The sequence below is a fragment of the Psammomys obesus genome, unplaced genomic scaffold, assembly GCF_907164565.1.
Source record: "Psammomys obesus unplaced genomic scaffold, mPsaObe1.curated_primary_1811, whole genome shotgun sequence".
Lineage (NCBI taxonomy): Eukaryota > Metazoa > Chordata > Mammalia > Rodentia > Muridae > Psammomys > Psammomys obesus.
Genome location: NW_026596240.1, coordinates 6,668,206 through 6,689,043, shown reverse-complemented (window position 1 = coordinate 6,689,043; position 20,838 = coordinate 6,668,206). Strand labels below are relative to the sequence as shown.

Here is a 20,838-nt window from a genome sequence, read left to right as displayed (position 1 = left end):
TGATCCTTCGGTGTTTTATCTCATTTTTATTAACATTCTTTAATATTTACTGCAGTCATGTTTTGTGAGGCAAGCTGTTAGTGGACGCACTGAACTACAGAGATGATCCCAGAATTTCTCTGGGGAGGACACCTTTATTCTCATCTTACAAACAGAACCTGATGGTAACAGCTGTGCTTCCAAGATCTGGCAGTTGATAAAAGATTAAGGTGGAAACCAAAGTCTCTAAAGCCAAGCCACACAGACACCAAGATAGTACAGCCTCTAGACTGGCCCAGATTCCTCAGCCTGTTTCCAGAACTTGCTGTTTTACAGTCTGCACAGACGGTGGAGTGCTTGGACAAGGAAGGGAGGGGAGGAAGCACGGACGGCACCAGCTTGAAGAGCGATTTTTTTCCTCCCTTACTTTTTTTCCCTTCAAAGAGCTGATTTGGGTAGCAAATAAAAACAAAAACATATCCTTTCCTCTCTCTTATCTCTTTCCATCCATTGCAGTTCTTGTGGGTTAGTGGTTCTCTATAAACATGTTGAGCCCAGTGGGAAGCTTGATGTGGTAATTGTGGCTGTCTTTTGCTGGAGGTCAGAACTGCTCGGCTGTGCAGTCCAGAAACACTGTCTTGCAGGGTGGCAGACACAGCACCTCTGTGGCTGTCAGCATTCGAAGGCTCACAAAAGCAACACATGCACTTTTGATGGCAAATGTATTACCATTGAACCATGTGAGACTTCTGCTCCCACCTTCCTCCGGCAGTCTAAGCTCTCAGGAGATGACACAGGTACATGCTTCTGAGAAGAGCTGGTGCAGAGGATGTGTGGAGATGGCATCTGTTAACAGAGCTGCAGAGAACCATTATGTTAGAAAATAATAATAAAGCATGCACTGTGGGCTAGGCACAGTGTATCTGTTATAGAAAGTCTGTGCTACTTCTGTCCCAAGTATTATGCCTGACTTTAGGGATAGACAGAGGGCTCACTCTCTACCCATTTCCCTGCTCATTACTCTACACAACTATTTCCTATACAGCTCTTTCTTCGCTCTTGTGGTGATCTAGTGCTCTCTATAATTCTTCAGGTCTCTTCTTAGTTTCCACATCAGGACACCAAATGCCTCTCATGCTGATTCCATTCACCCTCATTCTATTCTTATACCCATGGTATGCAACTACATTTCCAAAGGGACACAAGCAAGAATTGATTGAGCATTTATTGCTGGAGAAGCTTTCAGCAGGCCAGGGCCTATGATTTTTTTATAATTGTCCTAAATTCCTGCAATGTCACCATGAGTAGGATCCTTTTAGAGGTGCAGTTACTGAGGTTCAAAGAACTGAAGCAATAGCTAGGTGGCGGTGGTGCACGCCTTTAAATCCTAGCTCTCAGGAGGCAGAGGCAGTTAGATCTTTGAGTTAGAGGTTAGACTATTCTACAGAGTGGGTTCTAAAATAGCCAGAGATACACAGAAAAGCCCTGTCCCTTATCGAGAGAGAGAGAGAGAGAGAGAGAGAGAGAGAGAGAGAGAGAAGAAAAGAAGAAAAGAAAAAGGGGCTGAAGTAATCCACTTGTGTCAGGGAAAATAAATAGATTGGATGAGCTGAGCCTGAGCCCTCCCCTTTCTGCCCAGTGGTCCCCCTGCTGGGGAGCATGCTCAGCAGAGTGATCGTGAGGCTCCTAATGTAGAGTAATGACTTAAGGAGGACTGTAAGGAGTGCCTACGGCCCTCAGAAATCACCTGGGTCAGTGCTGTCACTATTACACTAAGACTTCCCACTACCTTACATCTTTGTGTTGAGTCTTTCAGCTTTCAAGTTTCTTTCACCAATATTATCTCTCTTGGTCATAACCACATTATTGTGAAAAAGACAGACAAGAGATTATTTTCTGAATTTCACCAACAAGAAGATTGAGGTCCATAAAGGGGATGATTTAGCTAAACCAGTAAACAGCGGCAGGACTATAGCTCTATTAATTCCATATTCAGTATCTTTTTTAATTCATCCTGAAGCCTCCAAGCAGACAACTATGGGATGTGCTGCGTCCAGGAGAGCCTGAAAAGACCGTGTGTCCTAGTGGATGTAGTGGATATAGCAGCTGTCCACACAATTTCTGAATCCTATTTTTGTTATCAGAACACCCGTACCCCCTTTGTTCTTCCTAAAACTTTGATCGATGACCTACTGTGCTGCTTATCCTTTTTGCTGTCCTCTCTTCACCATGTCAATCACTGCCTAGCTCACTGTTCTCAGACTGTTTCCTTCTCATTATCACAACCTCCCACTGAGAAGGACTGTTAATATTTTTCCTTAGTCCTCTGTTGCCCTGAAATTTTAATATCACATATATATTGTATATTTGTTGGTGTGCTATATATACATCTCTGTACTTTATACATAAAATTGGGGAAGGTTTTTGTTAACCCATTCAAAATGGGTTTTGCTCTCTTGATGCAATTTTTCACCAGCTGGTAAAGCGTAGTGTGGTTCACAACTAAGAACTCATGTAAGAGAAGGGGAAAAGTAAGAAGGAAGAGAGTCTGGTGATGGAAAGAAGCAGGAAGGAAGGGGAAAGGCAACAAAATATGTAAGCAAAGACTCAAAACACCAAAACTCAGAGCTGTACTCCATTACCAATAGAGTTTTCCCTGATAATACATATGTCTGTGTTGCTAATAGTCATTTGTATACCTGCAGTAGAGCAATTCTTTTGGTATTTTTCCCCCTCTGAGCAAGTCACAAAAACAGTGTGGTTTGGGGCACATTCAGCCTTCAGCATGTATGGGGAGCATAGAATGTTTCCTCTGACCAGACATATTCTTCGTGAGACTGACTGGCTCTCTCAGGGCACAGAAGCCTGCCCTTTGGGGAACCCTGATGAATTCACCACTTGTCCAGACAGTAAGTCATGGCATAGGAGAATTGCTGCAAATTGCCTTTTCCTCCCTTATGCTTTTACACTCTACAATTGACTACTAAATCAGAAAGCTAGAATCAAAGCCAAAATTCCCCACTTGACACAGAAAGAAAGGAATTCACAAGTAGTGCCATCTATCCCAAGGTCTAGGGAAAACTGGGGAAGCTGTGCAGAGGTCCTGCCTCATGATTCTCAACCTTCTTTCTCGGAAGAAAGGGCTTTTGTCAGTTGTGCTCTCCATTGCTTGTGGCAATCAGATTGTGATTGCTTACACACAAAGAATAAGCTTCTCAGATCCACAGTCTTCGTCTAAAGATGGATATTTCTACTCAGTATTCTGGGGTCCAGTTTGATTTAATATCTCCAATAGTAAGTAAAAGTGTGGGAGTTGGATGGTAACCTCAAGCTATTGACTGGCTTTCCACTTTGGGAACTGGCAGTGGATAGCAGACAGCTCACAGTGTAGGTAAGTTTTGTTGTCTGACCAAAAACCTTCATAAACAGTGATTCTGGAAGAAGATCACTAGGCTTCAGTCCACGTAAAAATGGGGAGATCAGTGCTAGACCCATAACTGTGTGCATATTCACATGCAAACATGTAAATGCTGTTGACATGTTTGGCATGTTCTGTTGTGGGGTAGGCCTGCCAGTCCTGCCTGAGCACAGCCGTAAAGGCAAGAGAGTTCCAAGTTAAAGGACATAGTTTTCTTCTTCTACCCTGAGGCTTGAACTTGTGTCCTAAGGCTTGGAGGCAGGGTTTTTTTTTTTTTTTTTTTTTTTTTTTACCTTCTCAGCAGGCTTTCCAGCCCTTACCTAATTTTCAGACTGAGCATGCTGAAAAATACTCTGAATAAAAAATAGATCCAGATAGAGGGCAGAACTTAGAGAGGACTGAACAGTTCACCAACCAACCACTAACTAACTAACTAACTATATATAGTGTTTAATATATATATTAAACACTCCCACGGGACCATCTTTTATAAATGAATCAGGAAGATATGGAGATGCCTTTCGCTCTCTCCCATGGTAAGTTTGACAGAGCTTTGCCTCCAAGGTTCCTCTGGCTTTGTGCCTTACCTTCACAGGGGCAATCATTTACATGTTAAATGGTTCTGTTTTCTTCCAACAAATATGTGCTTAATCCCTGGGAAAGAAGCTACTGCTTTGTGATTGAGTGGCCTGAGTAATAGAATTGGAAGGTTAAAAGTCTGACTAGTGTGTTGTCTATGGAGCATTCTAGCTATAATAAACACCACACATCCTCTCATCCTCTGTGTGATGTTTGATCATTTTAAGACATTTATGATTTCTGAAAGAGGATAAAAATCAGGGGGTGGAAAGAGCCAATATGAGAGGCTCAGATAAAAATGGCCTGGGCAGTTATCAAAAAAAGAGACTGTGTTGCAAGAAGGGACCATCATTGCCAGAATAAAAAAATAAAAAAAAATAAAAAAATGAAAAGAAAAAAAAAATAAGCAAAAGTAAAAACCCAGTCTTAATTGCTGGAAATAGAGATTTCACTGAAAAGACCATCATGATGGAACTGAGACACAAAATCACAGAGCACGTGGTTCTGCAGCTGAGGGACAAATGACAGGAATGCCTGGGCCAGCTGAAGACAGATTGTTGTATTGTTCTATTAATTGTGTGTAACTTGGCTTTTCTAGACCTTTCTGTGACAGACTAATCCCCTTCCAAATGCTGCTGAGCCTTCTCCCTTTTGTTTGAGGCCGCCCACAAGATCTCTGAGCTGGAATTCCTGCCACACTCAGTTTCATATGCAGAATTTCTAATTGAAGATAGACATGCTGATGGGAAACGTTTTAAAAAATACATGGTTTTCAAGGAGGGTACTGGCTTAAGGAAGAAAAAAATGCATCTTCATCTTGTCTTTTATTTATGCCCTTAAACAATTGACAGAGCTGATGGGCTGTGTGAGCATTTACCTGGGTAGGTTCATTTGTATTGAACAAGGCATAGTCACCTGGCCAAATATATGCTACCCTACTTATTTGGCTGCATGGGCACTGAATATGAGACTAAGTTCTCTAAGTTATCCCTGCCTCTCTTCACCCCCAGCCAAGATTCTTATTCAAGCTGCCAGAATCTCTGAGTAAATTATCAGCCCACATCAATCAAAGTCTTATTAGGATTTTGCCTGTACATTCTTGGAAGAGCCAGTAGCAAAGCTGTTGGTAGCTGTGGGCTGGATACAAAGGGAATATTTTGGCATTAGAGGTGTTAGGAAAGTGTTGACATCTCTTTGGGTGTTTTTCTTAGCAACCCAGAGGCTTAAGTGCCAAAGAAAAGCACCCCAGGCTCATGCAGGACAGGGATGTGCACAGGAAGGCAGAGATGAAACTGTGTGCCAGTGTCTAGCAGGAGAGAAAGGCACACATTAAGCAGGGCTACTACGGTGTGTCTCCTAGAACTCCCAGCAGAGAGACGCATGTGGGTATTTTGTCTCATAACGGCACAATCATTCTGAGAGGGAAAAGGGATTAGAGAAAGGGTGAGGACACACAACTGAGAAGCAGATGTTCTAGGTGCCTGGTCCAACCACATCAGTGACCTTGTGCCAGCTGCATGATGTCTTCAGATTCGAGGCTTCATGTTTAAAAGCCTGCCTTGTAAGACTATTAAGAGAAATTGAAAGAATAGAAGCTAATAAAGGAATAATCACAAGCACTGCTTGATAGACTAACAAGGATTCAGAAATAAAGTCTAAGCCCACACTGTACTTATGAATGTATCAGTGCCAGCAGGTGGAGCCAAAGGGGGAAGGTGGTCAGCAAGGAGGCCCCATGCATAACCAGGACCCACCCAGCCCAGCTCCTGGGTCATCAAATCTTCTGCAAAAGCTGTTGTCAGAGTATATATCTTGTGTATTGCTGAACAATACAGGATATGACCATAAGACCCTTTAAATCAGTGATTCATAACATGGGCTGACCTGTCAGCTTATTACCTGGGAAGATTTCTGAAAACTCCCAACCCCTCAGATCTGTAAGTGAGAGTATTTTAGGGTGAGACCCAGTCACTATTATTCACCAAGGTCCCCAGTGGTCCCATCACACAAGCTGAGAAGTACCACCTTATCTGAGAAAAAAAATGGCTTCCCAACAGCCCATTGAGAGGGAGCAAAATATCCAACTCGGTAGATCCAGAGAGACACAACTAAATGGGGTTGAGGAGTCAGTCTTCTCTTTATTTCATTCCTTTTACATCTTTTTCTCCCCTGCCTTGCCTTTCTTCATGTCTCTCCTCCTCTCTTTCCACTCCATCCTCTACATTATTATTTTAGTAGGAGGGTCCCATTTGCTAACCCCTATGCTAGTCACTTATATTGAATTATATGGGAAATTCTGACTAAATATTTTTCTTTTTTCATTCTCATTCTAGTAATATTCCTTATCTTTCTATTGTTTTAATTGGATGTATATCTTAGTCTGACATCTCAGGACTCAACATATGGATAGTTGGGCATCCTGTCCAGACTTCATCTTTCCAAACATACCTGAACTTTTTCATCTTTCTTTCCCTGAATTTCCACCTACCCCAGAAGCCTGTATCTTTCAGTGAGTTTCTCATCTACCCTTTCGCTTTCATATGCAGGCGAGCCTGATGAATCAAAATGTCTGGGGAATGGGAACTCAGGGAGGTTTTAATTTTCTGGTTAAATGACACTAACTTGAAAACTACTTTTGTTTCATGTTTTATTGATGGAAGAAATGGTGAAATCGAAGTACAGAATGGAAAGTGTCCTCAGGGAATGCTAGATAAATCCTTCTAAAACACAGAGTGAACAAGACCCAGTGAGGTATGATCATCCAAAATCTTTCCTAGAAAACAAAGAATAATAGTACCAGGTCCAAAGACCACAACTCCTGACTTCTAGATTCTGGCTTTTTTTTGCAAAGTTTGATCTGCCTTGCAAATGTGTTCAATTTAGCCTGAACCAGCCTGGCCAATAGTGTTTGCCTTTAATTGAACTCTCTAGTTCTCTCACAATGCTTTGTTTTCCTGGCCCCAAATACATTTATGAGCAATGTCTGCTGCTCAAGACAGCCTGTTTCTAAACTCTGAGGTAACTTCTTTCACTTATATGCCACCTCACTCAGCTGAATAAACACATCGATTTTTTTTTCTTAACTGATGCTCATTGTTAATTCAAAGGCAATGCAGTCTGTGGTGGGGTTGGAGAAAGTAGAGACAGGATGGCTGAATATGTTCAGACCCCACAACCTGACTTAAGGGAGTGTCAAACTTTTTCAGTCTCCTTCGTATTGATCAAGTCTTTCACCATGAACGTGATCCCTCCCCCACTGTGTTTCCTAAATGAGGTCTTGCAAAAGGAAAAAAGTGGGTCAGTTAAGGGCTCTGACTAGTTTCGTCTTAGTTAATTTAAGGTTTACCATATGTTCTTTGGGAGCATGTGCTAACTACATGTCTTTTGCTGATTAACAAACAACCTGAGGGATTTTAATTTAGACTTGCAACTCCCTGGTTAAAAGGGGGGGACTTAAAGGGGAATAGATGCAGTAAATTAAAAGCTTAGAAAGACCACTCTGAGTAAGCAAGCAGCTTTTGTACAGGCTCAGTCCCAGCATTCTTTCCTATCACTGAGCTACACGACTTTCTTCCAGCATTCTTGATATTTGTGGTCAAACAGCTCTTTCATGTTAAGGATACCCTGTTCATTTAAGATGCTTAGCTGTATCTGTGACCTCTATCCTGCAGGTGCCAGTAGCACACCAGCCAAGTATTTTATTTGGAAAAAAAAAATCTACTGATATTACAAAGAAAATCTCTCTCTCTCTCTCTCTCTCTCTCTCTCTCTCTCTCTCTGTGTGTGTGTGTGTGTGTGTGTGTGTGTGACATGCAAATTTGTCTCCAGTTGAGAACTACAAGCTAGCAAAAACACATAGATAGTAATGTGGTCACCAAGTAAGAAATGTGAGGGCCTCCCTTGCAGTAACAGATGGAAGCCCAGGCCTAACCCTCTGTAAGTTCAACCTGCTGGTAAGAAACTGGAGTGCGTAATTACTGTGCATCTCTTCTCTGGATATCATCTGGATGTCTCTTCTGGTGACAGGGTTTCACACCATTCATCTACTAGTGGCCAGACCTAAAAGTTCATAGCCAAAATTTCTGATCATCACACCCATGGCATTCAATAAGAAAGTGCATAGCATTCAACCAGGATATATTGGCAAGTAAACTCTCTGTACAGTCTAGGCTCTTTGGTGGGTATAAGAGTAGAGAGGACAATTGTCCAAAGAAAAACAATCCATGTAATTTAAAAGGCCACCAGCAAGGACACCAGCACTCCTCACTAGGTCAGACCCTTTTGTGCTTTGTACAATATTCTCAACCTCTGTAAGCCTCAGTTCCTCTTGTGCAGATAAGGTTGCCTGCATATTGCATATTAAGAGCCTGGAAAAGGCACCCATGCCAAGAAAACACTCAGCAAATCCTTTTTCTTCTTCTCTTTTGCTTCTCTATTTTAAACATTTAGGATCTATCTGCCAGGAGTTACAGACACATGTACACACACACACACACACACACACACACACACACACTAAAAAAAACAAACACAAAAAGAAAACTAATGTATTTAAGAATTCTGTCTATCTAGGAGATGGCTATGGTTCCTAGTTAAAAATAAGGATTTATTTACTGAATTCACAAACAAGAGCTTCTTCTTCTTTTTTGTTTTCTTTTAATTTTAAAGGGAGTATATTCTCTAATCCTGAAGTGGAAAATGCTTTCAAAAGAATGAAATATTATTTCTGGCTCTAACCACTGAGCCTCAGGTGTATACTTTTCCATGGCAAGAGGATGCCAAGGCTGTAAAGCTTGGACCAGCTCGTGGACAGTGTTTAAGAATGCCGTTAACCATGTCAATCCTATGTACTTTATTTGTGGCTGATTATATCACATTTACCCAAGGAAAAACTTGATCAAAAAAGAGAGTAGTTCACTCAGAAAGGCAAATGGGATGGACATAGGAAAAGAAAGAAAACAGGGAGCAGGACAGGAGCCTACCACAGAGGGCACCTGAAAGAATCTACCCACCAAGGTATCAAAGCAGATGCTGAGACTCATAGCCAAAATTTCGGCAGAGTGCAGGGAATCATATGAAAGAAGGGGGAGATTGAAAGACCTGGAGGAAGGGGAGTTAGTCTGATGAGGAAAGGATAGGAGCTCCACAAGGACCAAATATATCTGGGCACAGGGTCTTTTCTGAGACTGACATGCAACCAAGGACAATGTATGAATGTAACCTAGAACCCTTGCTCAGATGTAGCCTGTGGTAGCTCAGTAACGAATTGGTTTCCCATAGTAAGGGGAACAAGGACTATTTCTAACAGGAACTCAATGACTGGCTCTTTGGCCTCCCCACCCCCCAAGGGAGGAGCAGTCCTGTTAGGCCACAGAGGAGAGCTTTGCAACCAGTCCTGAAGATACCTGATAAAACAGGATCAGATGAATGGGGAGGAGGTCCCCCCTATCAGTGGACTTGGCAAGGGGCACGGTGGAGAAGAGGGAGGGAGGGAGGGAGGGAGGGACTGGGAGGGAATGAGGGCTCAGGACACGGCTGGGATACAGAGTTAACAAAATGTAACTGATAAGAAAAAAATAAAATTAAAAAAAAAAAAAAGAAAAGAAAAAGAAAGACCTGGAGTGGACAGGAGCTCCACAAGAAGAGCAACAGAACCAAATATCTGGGTACAGGGGTCTTTTCTGAGACTGATACTCCAACCCAGGACCTTACATGGAGATAACTTAGAACCCCTGCACAGATGTAGTTCATGGCAACTCAGTGTCCAAGTGGGTACCCTAGTAAGAGGAACAGGGACTGTCTCTGACATGAACTCAGTGGCTGACTCTTTGACCACCTCCCCCTGAGGGGGATCAGCCTTACCAGGCCACAGAAGAAGACAATGCAGCCAGTCCTGATGAGACCTGATAGGCTAGGGTCAGAGGGAAGAGGAGGAGGACCTCCTCTATCAGTGGACTTGGAGAGGGGCAGGGAAGGAGATGAGGGAGGAAGGGTGGGATTGAGAGGGAATGACAGAGGGAGCTACAGCTGGAATACAAAGTGAATGAGATGTATTTAATAATATAAATTTAAAAAGAAGAGAGTAATTAGTGGTAAACGGTAATTGTGTAATACAGTCTAGTGTGTACGTGTATATATATATATATATATCTTTATGTTGGCTTGAATAAATGACTATATATGTACATGTGTGCTTCTGTAAGAGAAATGTATACATATATAAACATATACATATATGTATATACATCTAGATAGATAAAGAGGTCTATCCCTCAATCCTGTTCAATATATATTTGTAGAATATGTTTAATAATCATAGTCTAGCCTAATTTGCAGGGTTTGACAGTGCAATAATGGCCAGCTCAATCCAACTAACACAAGTACGAATCTAATATGTTCTTGTCTTCACTGCAAAAAGGCATGCTGATACTCACCCTTCAGAACAGATACAAAATATTCTGGTCTTACCAAAAGGAAGCATCTTATGACTTTTATTTTAGCAAAGTCTATGATCCACGGCTGCCCAGTGTTACTAGGCCCTGCCAGATAGAATGGCACCAAAACTTGCTGACAAGTTGATTAATTCCAATCAGAAACACAACTAGTCCCAAAGCCCGCCAATGCTCTGTGTGCAGTTGCTTAGGAAACAGGGGAGGAATAGCAAGTGGTGTTTGCCCTTCTAATTACGTACACATCTTCGTATCTCTGTAGCTGGTGCTATGTCACAGCAAATGTCTGCCTCTCTGAGAGCCAGGAGCAAAGGTAGGCGCTCTTGCACACTGTGAAGCTTGCTTGGGAGAATACTTGCAAAATGCCTATCTGCTCCATCTTTTACTTGAATTATGATTTGTTCATGAGAGAAACTTTATAGTGTAAGGAATATGTGGTCTTTTGTGGAGCAGGTTGTCCCACTAGGCAGGCTGAAATCTAAGAGTCGGGAGCTGCCTCTCCTCTGTGCATAGGTCTAAGATGATTTCCATTTACCAACTTTTCGGGCACAACCTCATAATCTACTGGGGTAGACCAGTATGAGAAAGTGCCATTTGTCATTTGAAAATACATTTTTTTCTGTATGAATATTTAAACAAACAAAGAAAAAAAACCTCAGTACCTTTGCAGAACCCTAATCAGTACTTGGAAAGTATTGAAAGACAGGGTTAATCCATCACAATGCCCAGGATGAGGCAGAAATTGCGCCTTTCAACTCTTTAGAGAGAGCCTAAAATGATATTAGCATCCTCTCTGGGAAGAACAAACAGGGAGGAAGAAAGTCCTACACCTTTAAGAATTAGATTCCCTTTTAAGTGTGTAGCAGTTTGCTAGGAGAGGTCACAGCAAGATTCTTGAAGCTTAGAGATTAATTAATTTGAGGACTGCAAGTATCACAAAACCTTAGGTAAAATTACCTCTTTCCCTTAAGTTTGGCTTCTCTCTCCCTCTGCCCTTCTCAAAATCCAGAGGCCCTGAACCAGGTGTCCATGGAAGTGAGGTCCCTGTGTGTGGATACACTTGCTTCCCTACTAACACAAGCAGCAGAGCTTAGCTGGCCACACATCAGCTGCTCTGGAAATCACTAATGTCTGAGTTCTCTTTTCAAATATTCGTTATTTGATTTACAGGGGCTTAAGGTATCCTAAATACTTGCTGTTTTATCATGGGAATAATGGAGCAACAGAGAACAAAACATGACTATGCTCTTTCTCACAGCTATGTTGGAAAAAAAAAGAAATGGGGGGAGGGTTATCTTAGGATACAAATAAACTGTAGATTCCAATGGACATATTTAGGGACAGAGGGACACTGGAGTTCTACTGTCTGCCTCAAAGGTCTGCTTCTTGAAGCAAAATTCTTGTAAATACACCAACACTCCACGACACTAAGAACAACATGTGGATCCCTGGAGTCTCCCTGTGAAGAGGTGACGTTAACAGCAACTCTACCGCAGTGGCCACAGTGCTGGAAGGAAGGAAGGAAGGAAGGAAGGAAGGAAGGAAGGAAGGAAGGAAGGAAGGAAGGAAGGAAGGAAGGAAGCTAAACATCAATGCTCTTAGTAAGGTTCAATTGCCAATATAGGCACCTCCCTACTCCTGCCCTCTCAGGGTTAATCTGTTTACAAAGGCAATTCAACATCATGCTGAGACTAAACCCCAAACCCCATCCCTGAAGTTATCAAACAAAACGCCTTTCTTCTACAACATTCACATTCTGAATGGGTGTTAAGAACATGATATTTACCAAAAAGTCCTATTATTATAGGCAAACTAATGTGAAGTTTCTTGGTCAGGTGTGAGCTGGTGTGTGTGTGTCTGTGTGTGTGTGTGTGTGTGTGTGTGTGTGTGTGTGTGAAGCTGTTTCCTAAGATTTACATGTTAAAGATATTTGCAAAATGTTTCTTTTGAAGGCAACTTCTTTAAGCCACATTTTTGGGCAGATTGATTTCTACAGTGGTAGAAGACGAATAGACCACCAATCCTTAGCTTAAGGAAACCTTCTGCTAATATTATTTTACATTTTTTTAAAGTGGGGGGTTTTCTTCTTTAGGTTAGTAACTGGATGCAGATGAGGGATGGTGTTATGTCTTCACACACATCCCCCAGCTTGTTACTGATTTTTGTACTTATCTCTTGAAAGGAAAGCAGGGATGAAAAAGATAAAAGCCTTGCTTTAGTATCAGTTAGGAGGGTGATGTGGGACTCCTTGGTCCAGTTGCTATCATCTGCTGTCCATGACAGTGTGTTCCAATCATATGTCTAATTATATTGTCAGGTGGTTAAAAAAAATACCAGCCATCAATACACTCCTCCCCTCTTGCCCTTCCCAGAACCCACCCAACTGCCACTGCTCCCACCCCCCTTGCTCTTTAGTTCAATAAAAGAATACAGTGTCAATGGGAAGCCCTGGAAGCCTTTCAGAGCTAGGAAGGGGCTGTCAGTCATTTTAACATTTTTTTAAAGGTAGGAAAACATACCACACCACATAAAAGGACCCCCTGAGATGAGGCAGCATTCCTGTTCTGGTTCAACAAATTATTCCCATATCAATATTATGCAAACACAAGGATAAAGAAGGATATCTCTCACTTCACCCCCAAGACTGCTGTACCAAGTCAGGAGCTGAATTTTTTCACCATAATTCATTACCCCAGGGGGATTCCTGAGTCAGAGTTTCCTCTCTCCCCACAGTACCTACTAAACTGAGGCTCCAGAAGCTTGTCTCAGTATTAGACACTGATATATTCTCTCTCTCTCTCTCTCTCTCTCTCTCTCTCCCTAAGGCTGAGAGGTTCTCTTTAACTTAGGAGGGTATGATAAAGGTCACAGAGTGCTACTCATTCTGGTGAGTAAAGACATAGGAAAATTAAGATCAAAATATCAAATGGCATTCAATGGGGACATCTTAAGCTGATTTTAGAGGGGGAAATGTTTCGTGCTCACAGGACAAACTGTCAGGCGTTGCCTTTACAAGGCCATTTGCAACAATCTTGCCAAGATCTCCTATCTCTGCCTTAGATGCTGAGAAATGATGCCCAGTTTTCCCTCACCCATTACTTTAAAGCACTGCATGTCTTTGCCCACTCCTCTGACTAGAGTATGAAAGGTCTCGCTGACTTTATTTGGGCCTTATTCACAGAGATAAATTACCCAGGACTATTACACTGATATGCTGTCTTCCCTTGCCCTTCTTATCCTCGCATAGAGCCTGACTTTGCTCCATGATTTTTTATATTTTTCCCACCTTCCAAGACCCCGCATCCAGCTCACGCCTGCATTCAAAGGAAACCCCAGCCACTGCTTCTCCGACAAAACAGGTAGCAGTTCATTTAGGTTCCACAAGTCTGTAGAAACTGTAAGTGCTATTTTATTTTAAACGTTTTAGTTTACAAAAAGAAAATCAATGATTGGTACCTTTTTTAACACTCTCAGATTCCTGAATATGGACAGATCTTCAAAGGGAGGAAGGAGTTCTCATATGAAATTTAAGACAGACTGTCCAGAAGATTATGGGGTGGGGTTTTTTGTTGTGTTTTATTTCGGGATTTTTGTTTTTGTTTTTAAGACACATAAAGCTAAAATGTCAAGTCTCTGGGAGAGATCCCCTTACAGTTTCAGTCAACACGTCAGAGCGCAGAGGAGACCCGTCCTGGTACCCGCTGGCCCGCCCGGCTGCCCAGGCGTATTTGGTAGTGCATGGGTTGAGAGCCACTGGGGCAATCACACCTCGCATTCCCTCGCGGGCTGCTGGTGACAGGTACACGAGCCATACTCGTTGATGATCACCAGGGCCCCCTCGATGTGGTTGGGTTTGTAATCAACATAGTATTCCTGGGCAGACATAGCAGCCATCTGATGCATGGTCTGTTTCTGCTTCTGCTTCCTGCGCTGCGTGACAAAGCACTGTCTGAGCTGCCTGAGGCTGGCTGGGAAACACTTCCAGGATACGTACAGTACGAGGACCACGATGAGGAAGGAGAAGATGAGGGCCATCGTGCCTGTGACCACTTTGTGGATCTGCACAGCGTTCTCGGCGTGCTCGCCGCCCGGAAGGGCCACGGTGATGGGCTCAAGCGTGCCATCGTGCAGCCCCTCCCCGCCGTCTACCAGAGTGGTGGCTGAGCTCTCAGGGGGCGCTAGGTCACTGCGGTTAGTGACTGCCGACAGGAGGTGGCCGCTGGTGGGCTCGGCTCCATCCTCGCACAGGTGGAAGGCATACACAGCATCCAAGACGTCCTCGCCCTGGGCGTACTCGGGGCTGGCGCACTGCAAGTTGGCATCATAGCGTCCCTGGAAGTTGCTGAGCCAGGACGCCAGGGCACACACGTTGCGCCCGCAGTCCCACAGGTTCCCGGCCAGAGTGATGCTCGTAAGGGACTTCCAGGAGTTGAGGATACGGGGCTCGATGTAGGTGAGGCGGTTGGAGTCTAGCTGCAGGGACTGCAGGTACGGCACGGTCTCGAACACGTGGGGCTCCATGTATTCGATCTCGTTCCCAGACAAGTCCATTTTCTCCAAATTCCAAACCCAGTCCAGAGAGCTAACCACAATTGCCACCTTATTCCGCCGCAGGCAGAGCGAGTGCAGGGAGATGAGGCGCGGGAAATGGGCGAAGTTCACCTTGATCAAGTCATTATGCTCCAGGTGCAACTCCGTGAGCTTGAACAAGCCGGCGAAGGAGTTGCGCGCCAGACTCTTGAGCTGATTGTATCCAATGTCGAGAAACTTGAGGCTGCGGCAGTCCTGGAAGATGCGCACGGGCACGAACTGGATGGCATTGGCCCGCATGTGCAGCGTTGTGAGCTTCCGCAGCCCGTGGAAGAGATCCGGAGCTAGCGCCTGCAGCTTGTTGTAGGACAGGTCCACGCTGCGCAGGTTGGGCATGGGCCGAAAGGTGGTGTTGGCCAGTTCGGTGATCTGGTTGGAACTCAGCGTGAGTTCCTTAACTCGGCGCAGTTTCTGAAAGGCGTCCCCCTGCACCGAGCAGATGTGATTGTGATCCAAATACAGCCACGTGAGCTGCATTAACCCCGTGAACTGGCCGGCGCGAAGCTCCGAGAGGCTGTTGTAGCGCAGAGACAAGCCCAGCAGGCCGGACAGGTTGTGGGGCGCCTCGGTCAGGTTGAGCGCCTCGCAGTACAGCAGCCGCCCCTCGCACCGACACTGCCCCGGGCATCCGCTGGGGGCGGCGGGCAGCATCTGAAAGCAGGCCCCCAGCAGACACAAGACCACCCCCGAGGGCCTCCTCAGCAGCCAGTGTAGACAGAGGCCGAGTAGCAGGAAATCCATTAGCGAGAATCTTTCCAGAGAGACTGGAGAATGTCCATTGGAAGCGCTGGGTCAGAAATCTATATCATATTTTATTCCAAGGGAAAGGGGAGGGAGGGGGAGGGGGGGAAAGGACAAAAAAAATCAGATCACTATAGAGAAATGCAGAAAGAACCCCCCTCCCCAGAGCCACACGTTCACCTCTCAGCATGCAGGAAGCCGGGCGGCTTACAAAGTTCACAGCCACGGACAGATCAAAGCCGGGGTAATGCAGTCCATGTTAGATGCGGCAGCAAAGAAAAGGGAGAAATTTTTTTTTCTTCTGGAAAGAATTTAATTAAAAAAGTGTCTTACCCACCCTTTTCCAGCGAGTGACAACCTCCATTCAGCTGCTCCCTTTGTGTGTAGGCTAATTATATGCAGGGCGAGAGAAGACCCCTCTGTGTTTCCCGAGGCAGCCCTGCTCCTCGGCCGGAGGATCTGGCAGACGCACAATGTCTCACTTTGCTGCTGCGCTCCGGGGCTGCAGGGGCGGTCGGCGAGGCGGGGAGGCGACTTCTAGGACCCGCAAGTTTCCCAACTACGTGCCGGGAGCCCGGGCTTCTCGCTTTCCTGCCTCGGTCCCCCTTTTTTTCCCTCTGCAGTTGAGGCTGTGACGTGGCTGGGGGGCTGAGAGAAAAAATCAACTCCAAACTCTGGGCTCGAGACTCCCCAGGATTCGACAGTCTGGAGACTGTCATCGGCAATGACCACCGCGGATCGCAGCCACCTTGGAGTCCCGGCTGGAGAACCCCTGCCATTCGTGTCCCGGGCAGCTGCGGAAACCTGGCCGGCTCATGCTTGGCGGAGCGCAGAGCAGCGCCCGGCTGCTTCCCTCCTCCGAGGAGTGTGCGCGAGCCTGCACCGGCACCGACTGCTCACTGAGTGTCGTAAGCTGCTCGCGATCGTGCGTCTTCTCCCAGCACCTCCAGCACAGGCAGACTGAAAAGGGGTGGGCAGAAAACCAACATTTAAAAAAAAAAAAAAAAGCCGCTAAAGTAATGTATGTTCTTTGATGAAATGAAAAAAAAAAAAAACACTCTCAGCTTTTTGGGGGGGGTCTATATTTGAGGGAGGGGAATAAAAGAGGTGGTGGGGTAAGAAAATCATCAATGACAAGATAAATCCAAATGAGGGACTGACATATTCGGTCCCCCTCCCCCAGCTAACCTTTCTCTGGGGATATATTCCCCTCTTTTAAACTGCCTACGTGTAACAGATACGTAGGACTTTGTAGAGCAATCAACATTTGTTTCTTTGCTTTCCAAAAGCAACTTGAGAGGAGATACAAGAAGGCAATGAGATTTAGGGTTTGGCTGATTCTCTCTCTCTCTCTCTCTCTCTCTCTCTCTCTCTCTCTGTGTGTGTGTGTGTGTGTGTGTGTGTGTGTGTGTGTCCTCTTCTCTCCTCTCCTCCCCTCTCCTCTCCATTTGCTAAGGTTAACACCAGCCTTCTACATTGAGCTGGCCATTTTCAGGGTTTGCTGAGGGAATGCTTTCCAAGCTCATACTCTGCTGGAGAAGCCGTCTGAGTCCTGATGGTGAGAGAGGGTGGCAGTATGGCAGATTCCGTCTATGTGCGGAGAGACTGCTGAAGAGCCCACTGGGACTTGCCCAGTCTACACCCTGTAAAAGGAGCACACTGCCTGCAAGGATGAAGATGCTGCTGTATGACATGGGCGAGGCTAACACTGACATGTGCTGTTCATGGTAACTATAGCTAACCCCTGGAGAATGTACTAGAAAATGTGTAGAGAAGAGGCATTTTAAGGAATAAAGAAGTCTTTTTCTCGTCCACTCATCTCTAATTCAGTTTTGCGACTGTACAGAATAATGCTGCTTCTCTTCTGAATGCCAGGGAAAGTCCCTGCAGTGTTTTCTACCTTCAACCCTTCACAGACAGGAGGCCATACGATGAATAAGTAATCCTCCAGTTACAACTATCTATAACAGCTCCACCTTATTGTCAGAGACCTGTTTTTAAACAGGCCATCTGTTTAAAAAGTCCTCAAAGATGACTAAGTAAGCCAATATCAGGAGGAGTCATGGGTAAGGTGTATTAATGTCCTCACAGCCCTATCAGTTCTGCCTCTAAAGAACTTCAAATAAGTGGGCATTATCTGTCACTATTCCTTTGGTAGGAATGATGATGGGTGTCTTGGGCTATCTCACAAGTTTAGTAGACTGGTCAAGCCACTAGACTTGTCCTTCACAAGAAAGTTGAAAAGACCAACTGGTAGAATTAAGGTCATCAAAGTCAGGTGGCACTTTTCAGGAAAAGTCATATGAATGGGGGTATGAATCATTCCATTCTGTATTCTTCTGAGCTCTGTCTTGGTCATTCATGCCCAAAATGTATCATATAATTGAAAAGAAAACAAATCTGAAGTGTCCTAGACATCACATGCTGACTTAGGAGCTATAGGAGACATGAGAAAATCAACCCTATCCGTTTTGCACATGAGAAAACTGAGGTCAGAGACATCTGGGGATTATTCAAGGTCATACATCTCCTCACAGACACAAACAGATCTTTAGTGTTCCTGCTCAGAGCCGCGCTCTTCCTTTGCCAATCTGGATGGTCACCTGTCCTCACGTTGCCTCCAAACTAGCTCTACACTGGGCACTTGGCACTTTTGGGTTGCTGCAGAACACTTTAACAGACAGAGAAACAATTTCATCATCAAGTGGTTTTACCCCTTGCCAAAACAATTATTCCTGACAGCATGCCGACTGATTGAGCCATAAACTCTAAAGGGTTGGAAGAGCAAGGCTGGGCAGGCTCAGGCAGGGGTAAACAGTGGCCAGCCATTCAGCAAGAACTGTGAGCATAAGGCACCCAATCCCCATGGCTGCTAGGAAGAAAATCCTTATAATGCATGCAGATTGGCAGAAGGACGAGAGAGGCTGCCAAATGGGCAAGAAGAGGTCCTACTTTGGATGTCACTTGATTTGTAGAGCTGGTACAGAGAGGCAGAGAAGAGTTGAGTGTTGGCAAAAAAGAAAGAGAATAAAATTAAATGCACTGCGTTTATATGTGAGTTTTCTTCTAAGTATGCCATTCAAAGTGTTCAAGACACTTCTAGGCTTCTAAGCTGCAATTAAGATGTATCTATATGTGTATCTATATATACATATATATATATATATACATGTGTATATATATATTCGTGTTATTATCCTGCAAATAATTTTGTCTGCATGGTATCTTTAAGCCCTTCTCACCTTTAATGTGGCAAGTTGCATCTTTTCTATCCTCTTAAATCCCTTGGCAGAGCTGTATACATTAACAGATTGAAATGAGCTTTATTGAAATTTAGCTATTCTAAGTCTTCTGAGTTGCAGAATTCCAATTTATTATGTATTTAAAGCATACCAGAACTGATTAAATCAATGCAAATTAGGTTAAATAAGAACAACATGAATCAAGTGTTTCAGCAAAGTTGAGTTGAGAAATGACAACTTTTGAGTCACCACAGCAAGTTGATATGGCTGTTTTTCACAAATTTTCATTTCATGCTTCTAAGTGTCCAGGATGCTGAAATGGGGGAGAAATATGCCTACTTTCAGTTATTTTTCTTTCTTTTCCCTTTGCATGTCTAGCGAGAAATCTTCATCTATCAAGTAGTAACATTCTTGATCGTGCTTTTCTCTGGGCTTACCACAGATTTGTGTTGTCCTATGTCTTCTTCATTGTTGGATAGCTGAAGAGCAGTTTTCTGGATGCCTTTAAAGCCCTGATGATGGTCAGAATATTTGTGTACAGTAGGAGAGTGAGTCCATCTCACTGAAGTAATGTGAAGTGATAGAAGCTGGGTATTCAGAAAGGCTATAACCTGAAAACAGCATGCCAATATGTGGTCGGGAGTGGAGGCCTGGCTCCCTAGTCTGATGTCAGAAAAGGTATTTAAAACATGGTATTAGCAGAGTAGAAGGAAGTCTTTGGAATGCAGGGTATAATTATGATTGCCGAAGCAAATCTGGAACTTAAGAGAGGTAGAAGAGAGACAAGTTGGTTCAGTTAGAGAAGCTAGAAGTATAGTCTATAGAAGAGCTAGTTGGTTATTCCTTCTCTCCTCAACCTTATAAAGTAAACTTTACCTAAAAGACCCTCTCATGTTTTCTTGGTACTCCACATTGTGATGTAGGATTGAGGAAGTCATGTAATTATTACTGCCATCCATTTCAGCTAAACTGAAGGTCACCTCCAATTTGTTCATTTTAGCCAGAAGTGTCTAGGAATGAAGAGATACAAGTAAAAAGAATCTGAAATCGGCTGGAGACTGAGTGAGATGCTTAGATGCAAGCTTGAAGACCTGAGTTCAGATCCCCAGCACTCATGTAATGGTCAGACTGTGGTCATGTGTACTGTAATCCTATCACAGGCACTGGAAACACAAGGATCCAGAAGGCTGGCTAGCCAGGTAGTTTAGATCAAACAGTGAAGCTCAGGGAGAGACCCTCTCTTAAAGAATAAGAAAGAGAAGTAATTGGGGAATATCTCTCAATATAAACCTCTGGCCTATCTGTACACCAGTTTTAGTGAGCACACACACACACACATTTATGAAATTAACCGTGTTATGGTTGTCTTTTCTTCAACAGCCATTGTCAGTATTCAAGGAAAGAGAAAGTCAAGTAACAATTTTAATGTTCTGTCATTGCTGGTACCAGCCTGGACCTTGATCTTTATGCTGTTGTCTTTAATTTTCAGTAGCAGTGAACCATGGCTTTTCTTTAAAAGGAAACACTTAGAGGAACTGGGGGAGGATGGGAGTCACAGTTTCCAAAGGAGAGAATTAACCTTTTTGTTCCTCTGGGCACATACCACACAGATGGCACTTTATGTGGAGTGCCACCACAGATGCCCATGGAACCCAGAGGTGATGCCCGTGGAACCTCAGACTTCTCTCAAGAGGTCTAGTTAGGAGAAACAAATTAGAAAGGGGAAGTCCCTTCTGATCAAGCAACATGCCCCTCTTGAAAGAAGGCAGCAATACAAGTAATAAGAAGAAAGTCCCTGTCATGCTCGATGAATGACAGAATAATAGTTGTAAACTATGTA

At 44.0% G+C, this 20,838-nt stretch overlaps 2 protein-coding genes across 4 annotated transcripts in view; one reads left to right on the top strand and one right to left on the bottom strand.

The window, feature by feature from the left end:
• Positions 1-20,838, top strand: part of Ctnna2 (catenin alpha 2) — a 1,158,760-nt gene that overhangs the window by 748,186 nt on the left and 389,736 nt on the right. The gene's annotated exons all lie outside the window — the stretch shown is intronic.
• On the bottom strand, positions 13,807-16,637 carry Lrrtm1 (leucine rich repeat transmembrane neuronal 1). 2 transcript variants are annotated; one of them, XM_055596490.1, is made up of 2 exons: positions 16,090-16,637; positions 13,807-15,815 (listed from the first exon to the last, which is right to left on the bottom strand). In XM_055596490.1, the coding sequence occupies exon 2, from the start codon at positions 15,754-15,756 to the stop codon at positions 14,188-14,190; it is 1,569 nt and encodes a 522-aa protein (XP_055452465.1). In that variant the 5' UTR covers positions 15,757-15,815; positions 16,090-16,637; the 3' UTR covers positions 13,807-14,187. The 2 variants fall into 2 exon arrangements, with proteins under 2 accessions (XP_055452465.1, XP_055452464.1); XM_055596489.1 differs by having other exon boundaries at positions 16,094-16,637.

What these genes read in the sequence shown, in the direction of transcription:
- Lrrtm1 (XM_055596490.1), bottom strand. Translation starts at nt 15,756, where the DNA reads ATGGATTTCCTGCTACTCGGCCTCTGTCTACACTGGCTGCTGAGGAGG.